The sequence below is a fragment of the Saccopteryx leptura genome, chromosome 1 (genome assembly GCF_036850995.1).
Source record: "Saccopteryx leptura isolate mSacLep1 chromosome 1, mSacLep1_pri_phased_curated, whole genome shotgun sequence".
Classification (NCBI taxonomy): Eukaryota; Metazoa; Chordata; class Mammalia; order Chiroptera; family Emballonuridae; genus Saccopteryx; species Saccopteryx leptura.
The window spans coordinates 259,305,035-259,312,066 of NC_089503.1; the positions used below are offsets into that span (position 1 = coordinate 259,305,035).

The 7,032-nt window shown below is 49.9% G+C and overlaps 1 protein-coding gene across 2 annotated transcripts; it reads left to right on the plus strand.

Annotated features, from left to right (window-relative positions):
• The first annotated feature begins 1,869 nt into the window (after positions 1-1,869).
• Positions 1,870-6,804, plus strand: PGLS (6-phosphogluconolactonase). 2 transcript variants are annotated; one of them, XM_066349463.1, is made up of 5 exons: positions 1,870-2,217; positions 3,465-3,572; positions 4,220-4,321; positions 4,627-4,767; positions 6,288-6,477. In XM_066349463.1, the coding sequence occupies exons 1-5, from the start codon at positions 1,930-1,932 to the stop codon at positions 6,324-6,326; spliced, it is 678 nt and encodes a 225-aa protein (XP_066205560.1). In that variant the 5' UTR covers positions 1,870-1,929; the 3' UTR covers positions 6,327-6,477. The 2 variants fall into 2 exon arrangements, with proteins under 2 accessions (XP_066205560.1, XP_066205568.1); XM_066349471.1 differs by lacking the exon at positions 6,288-6,477 and adding an exon at positions 6,488-6,804 and having other exon boundaries at positions 1,910-2,217.
• The last annotated feature ends 228 nt before the right edge of the window (positions 6,805-7,032 follow it).

A 7,032-nucleotide genomic window follows, 5' to 3' on the forward strand; every position in this document is an offset into this window, starting at 1 on the left:
AACTTTATAAAATTTATAAAGCAGAGTTACAGCAAGTTAAAGCATATAATAATTACCAAGTACTTTATGTCAGATTTTCACTAAGTTTGGCAGAATAAATCTTTATAAAAAACTTACTATAGTTAAATCTATTTTTTTATTTATACTTTGGTTGCTCTGCTACCGCCCACCATGAAAGCTGGAATGCCCACTAGGTGGGTGGTAGGGACCATTTTGACTACCACTGAACTAAGGTGTCGCAAAGAAAAACTAATGATTGATGCTTCTCATCTTTCTCCGTTCCTGTCTGTCTGTCCCTATCTATCCCTCTCTCTGACTCTGTCTCTGTAAAAACAAAACAAAAAAACTTTATTAGAGCAGTTTTTGTTTTACAGAAAAATGAGTGGAAAGCACAGAGTTCTTAAGTTTGTTCTATGTTGTAAGTTAAGTGCATAATCACATGAACCAACTCATATTATCATAAAGAATAGTTTCTTCTAGCTTGACTTGTAGTGGTGTAGTGGATCAAGCGTCGACTTGGAATGTTGAGGTCGCGGTTCAAAACCTGGGTTTGGCCCTGGCCGGATGGCTCAGCGGTAGAGCGTCGGCCTGGCGTGCGGGGGACCCGGGTTCGATTCCCGGCCAGGGCACATAGGAGAAGCGCCCATATGCTTCTCCACCCCCCCCCCTTCCTCTCTGTCTCTCTCTTCCCCTCCCACAGCCAATGCTCAGCCAAGGCTCCACTGGAGCAAAGATGGCCCGGGCGCTGGGGATGGCTCCTTGGCCTCTGCTCCAGGCGCTAGAGTGGCTCTGGTCGCAGCAGAGCGACGCCCCCGAGGGGCAGAGCATCGAGGGGCAGAGCATCGCCCCCTGATGGGCAGAGCACCACCCCTGGTGGGCGTGCCGGGTGGATCCCGGTGGGGCGCATGCGGGAGTCTGTCTGACTGTCTCTCCCCGTTTCCAGCTTCAGAAAAATACAAAACAAAAACAAACAAACAAACAAAACCCCTGGGTTTGCCTGGTTAAGGCATATATGGGAGTTGACGCTTCTTGCTCCTCTCCCCCTTCTCTCTCTCTCTTCTCTAAAATGAATAAAAACAACTTTAAAAAGTTTCTTCTTCCTAAACAATCTCTGTGCTTCATCTTTTGATCCCTCCTACCCCCATTCTAAACAACAATTGATCCTTTTCCTGTCTCCATAGTTTTTCCTTTTCCAGAATGTCATGAACTTAGAATCACAGAACATGTAGCCTTTCAAACCCGCTTCTTCCATTTAGCGAGATACATGTAAGGTTCCCCCGTGGATTGAGAGCTCTGTATTTCATGCGAAATGAGAAGCTCTATCCATGATGACACTAAGGGAAGCGGCCGTGATGTCTATGTTACCCAGAATGTACTTGCTTATCAGTACACCAGGGGCACTCCATGCCTCTATCCTTTCTATCCTGTTTGCACCATAGAGCTCCTTGTGGCAAGAGCCAGGGTGGAGGTTCCCAGGGAGCATTTGAGAAGGCGTGTTTTCAGCTCCTACTCCGATAGACATAACTCAGGGGGCTTGCAAGGCATCAGTGAACAAAACCCTGCCCTCATTAAGCTTATATCGAAAGAAACACAACTAGCAACAAGGTAAATATGTTAGCAGGTCCAGGAACTTAAAAGTCCACCAAAATGCGTCCCCTAGGAAAACTCACATTTCTTCACCCCAGCCCACGTCAGCTTCTTAGGGTCCCTCAGTTCTGAGCTCCCCTATATGGCCTCGCTCTAACACTACGAACTGGGGAGCAATTGAGCGCAGAGGGCCCAAATGCCCGCTCAGCCCTGCCTTCACTTGTAGGGCTGCGCATGTGTCGCAAGCGGCCGCCCAAAAGGACTAAGCCTTTGGCTGCCGGGGCGGTCTGTACGCAGGCGTACTGGCCGTTTCCGGGAACGCTTGCGCCTCCCGCTGTCGCCATGGCCGCGCCGGCCCCGGGCCTCATCTCGGTCTTCTCGAGCCCGCAAGAGCTCGGCGCTTCGCTGGCGCAATTGGTAGCGCAACGGGCCACGTACTGCCTGGCGGGGGCCCGCGCCCGCTTTTCACTCGGTCTGTCGGGCGGCAGCCTCGTCTCGATGCTCGCTCGCGAGCTGCCCGCCGCCATCGCCCCCACCGGGTTGCCCAGTCTCACGCACTGGACGCTGTGCTTCTGCGACGAGCGCCTGGTACCCTTCGAGCACGCTGAGAGCACGTACGGCCTCTACCGGGTGAGAGCTACGGGGGCCGCTTGGGGCCATGCTGAGGGCCGGTCGCCTGAGCCGGCTAAGGGGGCCGCCAGGGATCATACTATGGCCTCGTAGCACTACTACTTATCTGGATGAGAACTGGGAATGTTCCGCCTAGTGCCCTTAGATCCCACCTAGGCTGCACCTGCACTGCCACCTGGGTAGACCGGCATGAGCTTCGAAGCCCCTCTTCCTGTTTTATCAGGCAGCCACGTAGAGGGAACGGCCTGAAAAAAGGCTGTGAGTGACGCGGAGTGGCCCAGCCAGGGTCCTAGGGAAGTTCAGGAACCGCATCCAGATGCTAGTGCAGAGTTACGAGAAGAGCCAGGCAGGAGGGCTCTGCCGGGAACCTGGGCTTCAGTTTACTATCTGGGCTTGTTCTCCGTGGTCTCCTCACAGCTTGTGCTTTAATGACCTCCGAGGCGGGTTGTCTTTGAACCCGGCCCCAGCGCCTAAAGAATCAGGGGAACACTTGCCGTTTTACAAGCCTGGAAACTGAGGCTTGGAGGAGCCGTGGTCTGCGTTTCCCGGTTTCATCAGTGTCCACTCCTTTTGCCCCAGAGGAAGAAAACCTGCTCAGGGAGGTGTGGGAGGGACAGGCTTGACTAGAGTTGAGCCTCAGCTCACCCAGTCCTGGTTGTGTAGCATTCTATTTGCACAGAAGATTGAGCTGATGATTTCCTTCCTCCCTCTCTCCATCCCTCCTTTTTTTTTTTTTTTTTTTTAATAAGGAAGGTTTACCAATTACCAAGAGCTTAATCCACATCACCTCATGAAACCCCACAATAACCTATGTGGCAGAGGCTGTCAGTATCTCCGTTTCATCGATGGAGAAACTGAGGCCAGAAGAGGGACGTTATGTGCCTGAGTCACTGAGTACCAGTGGGAGAGTCAGGGTTTCAACCCGTCCAGTCGGATCTCCCCTAGCGTATAGCTTGTGTATAGACTGGAGTGGGAAGGTCAGCAGGGCCTCATGGAGAGCACAGAGGGGCTGGGTTTTTACCCCAGGAAGTATGGGGAGTTTGAAACAGGGCTGTGGTGTGGCCAGATAGGTCTAGGCCAAGGCCAGGAAGCCCCCAGTCATAATAGACTTAAAAAATTCCTGGCGGATAGACACTGGGATCCTGACTCATACAGACCTGGATATTCCATATGGTCACATATGCAAACTCCACGATGCCATGCCCCGTGCATTACAGTTGGTGACATTGTCTCTTCATATGCCACAGACCCACCTGCTCTCCAAGCTCCCCATCCCCGACAGCCAGGTGATCACCATTAACCCCCAGCTTCCCGTGGAGGAGGCTGCTGAGGACTATGCCAAGAAGCTGAGACAGGTGAGTACCTTGGAGCAGCCACAGGGAGAACTTGTCCACGTGATGGCCACTCCCAGGGTGACAAAGCAGTTCTACAGGTAGCACTGTGTGATCATCATTGGTAGAAACTTTCTGGGGTGAGTGTGCAGATACAGCCCTGCCCTGGGTATACCCATTTGAGATTCCCCCATTTGAAGAGGCCGTAGATCCACCTTAGGATCCTCAAGGATTCCCTTAACTCAGACACCCTGGTAGCTAGCCTGGGTGGGTCCTCATATCTTTTTTTATTTTTTATTTATTCATTTTAGAGAGGAGAGGGAGAGACAGAGCGAGAGAGAGAGTGAGGAGAGACAGAGAGAGAAGGGGGGAGGAGTTGGAAGCATCAACTCTCATATGTGCCTTGACCAGACAAGCCCAGGGTTTCGAATCGGCAACCTCAGCATTTCCAGGTCGACGCTTTATCCACTGCGCCACCACAGGTCAGGCGGTCCTCATATCTTGGAGGCAGTTGTGTCCCCAGACTCTTGGCCAGTTGGGCAGGTGAAATGTGGAGCCTCATAGATTAGAGTTCATGTTTTGCAGGTGAGGCTGACAATTTTCTAACAATTGTCTCTGTATCCTTTGACCCCTTCCCTCACCTCTGTGGACTGTCTTCTTCCCCTGTCTAGGCTTTCCAAGGGGACTCTATCCCAGTTTTTGACTTGCTGATCCTGGGAGTGGGCCCTGATGGCCATACCTGCTCACTCTTCCCCGACCATCCCCTCCTGCAGGTGAGTGCGCTCACACAGGGTCTGCTTGCTCCGAGCTCTGGCCTCTGCTGTCTAGCGGTTCTAGAGGGAGGCCAGGAAATGCCTATAGCAGGGTTTGAGTCAGCTTCTTCCAACAGGCATGCCCGCTCGGCTTAATCCTTCTGAGCCTCAGTTTACGCAGCTTCTAATGGGGGCCTTAAGTCAAGTACCACAGGATTAGTAAGGTGCAATCAAATGATAGATGAAACATGCCTGATGTATGGTGAGTGTTTGAGAAGTTGAAGTGTCATTTCCCCCCTATGCTCACCTGGCCGGTCTTCCCCCAGGAACGAGAGAAGATTGTGGCCCCCATTAGTGACTCCCCAAAGCCACCCCCACAGCGTGTGACGCTTACACTTCCTGTGTTGAATGCAGCCCGAACTGTCATCTTTGTAGCAACCGGAGAAGGCAAGGCAGCTGTCCTGAAGGTAAAACTGGGGCCCCGTTCCCAGGCAGGTTATAGGTATGAGGGCCTGGGGATAGAATATGACCCCTAGTGCTGTTGTGCTGGAAGCACCAGATTCCAAGATCCGTCAAGTCTTGAGTTGAAGGGGAGATGGAAACTGCAATTACAGGCTGGCTAGGAATGACTAAATTATAAAACAAAATTGATGAAATGAGGCCAGCGCTGCACCCAGGTAAACATATAGCATTAAAATACATTTTAAAAAGATTAAATAGAAACTGTTGAATAAACAAGTCAAGCACTTTACTCTCAAATTAGAAAAATGAGTAATAATATAAATCTAAGTAAAGTCAGCAGAAGAAATAAATGAAATTGAAGTCAGAAATTAATGAATTAATATTTTTTTGAATTGGTTAATATTTTAATTTTTTTTTAATTTACTGATTCAGAGATTGAGAGGAAGGGAGGTGGAAGGGAGGAGAGAGAGTGAGAAGCATCAACTTGTAGTTATTTTAGTTGTCTAGGGGACTCAAGCTGAGCCAGTGACCCATTGCTTGAGCCAGAGATCTCGGGCTCAAGCCAGTGAACTTTGGGCTCAAGGCAGCGGACCCATGGGGTCATGTCTATGGTCTCCCACAGTCAAGCCGAGTAAGCCCATACTCAAAGCTGGCAACCCCAGGGTTTCAAACCTGAGTCCTCAGCGTCCCAGGCTGACACTGTCCACTGTGCCACCGCCTGGTCAGGGATAAATACAAAATTTTTTTTAAAAGAAGAAAATCATATGTAGGAATAAATTTTAAAAATAGGAATAAGAAAAAAGATATAGTTATAAATAATATTTTAGGAAAACAAAATAAAGTAAGCTATTGGAAATAAACTAAATGAAAATATATTTTAATTGCCCTCATTGAACACACCAACAACTATAGGAGACACTGGAAATATTTTAAAATATAAATAAATGATAATTTTTCCAAACTGTCTAGCCTAGAAGTTCTTACAGGAGTGGCTAATGTTGGGGTCTGGGATGTAGATTCTAGAGTGCAGCAGACCCATGTCCCTGCCAGTGGTGCCTACCATGGCCTCAGGTGGCCACAACCACACCCCCAGCCTCAACTTTTCCATCTACAAGGTGGGTTGTGAAGGGGCCCCTCCCCAGGGAGCCCCTGAGGGAGGCCACTAGAAACTTCAGCTTCCCATACTGAGAAATGGAGTAAGAGCAGAGGCGACCTCACAGGGTCGTGGTCAGAACTCAGTGAATTACAGAGTTCTTGGCAAAAAGCAGGGTTTATAATGCCCTTTTACCATGAGGTCACATCATAGGATCAACACACAACAGACCATGAGCCAAATCCCACTAGCCATGAAGGGATTTTACCTTTTTAAGCAGTAGGGGGAAAAGAATCAAGAGAAGAATAATAGTGTCGAACATGTGAAAATTTAACAGAATTCAGGTTTCAGTGTACACTGATAAAGATTTGTTGGAACACACATGCCCATATGTTGATACGAGCTGATATAGTGACTTGCTGGTCTTTGCAGGAAAGATGGGCCAACCACCTTTTATACTGTCCTGGATGATAGAAGGGAAGGCACCTGTTCCTGCTGACTGTTCTAAGCTGGGACAGCTGGAAGGGCAACATCATATCTTGAGAGTAGGAGAGTCTAGTCCATGGGCGGCCTGAGGCCCTAAGGGTCGCTGGGGTGCAGCCAGGCCTCACGAGCGTGCCCTCTTCACACAGCGCATTTTGGAGGACAAGGAGAACAGCCTGCTCCCTGCCGCCCTTGTCCAGCCCCACACTGGGAAACTCTGCTGGTTCCTGGATGAGGCAGCAGCCCAACTCCTGACCGTGCCCTTCGAGAAGCATTCCACTTTGTAGCTGATCCTTGGGGGTGCCACAGTTGGGACCATGTGTGGCCTGAGGGAGCTGGGACTTTCTAGGGCTGGACCCCTCCACTGCCACGCTGCAGGCTTCACTTTAGAAAAGCCCCGTGGTGCTGACAGGGCCTGTCCACCAGCCCTGCCCAGATATTAAAAGGAGCATTTGCTCCAAGTCTCCACTGTCTTGTGGTCCTTGGTGGGCGGTGGGACAAGGGGTTCACAGGCTGACCTGAAGCTCTTGTCTCAGCAGGTGGAGGACAGGGATGGGTACCCTTTATTTTTTTAACATTTTTTTCTTTTAAAGATTTTATTTATCAATTTTAGAGGGGGAGAGGGGCAAGAAGTACCAGCTCATTTGCTTCACTTTAGTTGTTCATTGCTCACTTGTTGCTTATTGTATGCGCC

Coding starts and splice junctions, on each gene's coding strand:
- PGLS (XM_066349471.1), top strand. CDS start 1,930: ATGGCCGCGCCGGCCCCGGGCCTCATCTCGGTCTTCTCGAGCCCGCAA. Junction 4,322..4,626: donor CCGACCATCCCCTCCTGCAG/GTGAGTGCGCTC, acceptor GTCTTCCCCCAG/GAACGAGAGAAGATTGTGGC. Junction 4,768..6,487: donor GCAAGGCAGCTGTCCTGAAG/GTAAAACTGGGG, acceptor CTCTTCACACAG/CGCATTTTGGAGGACAAGGA.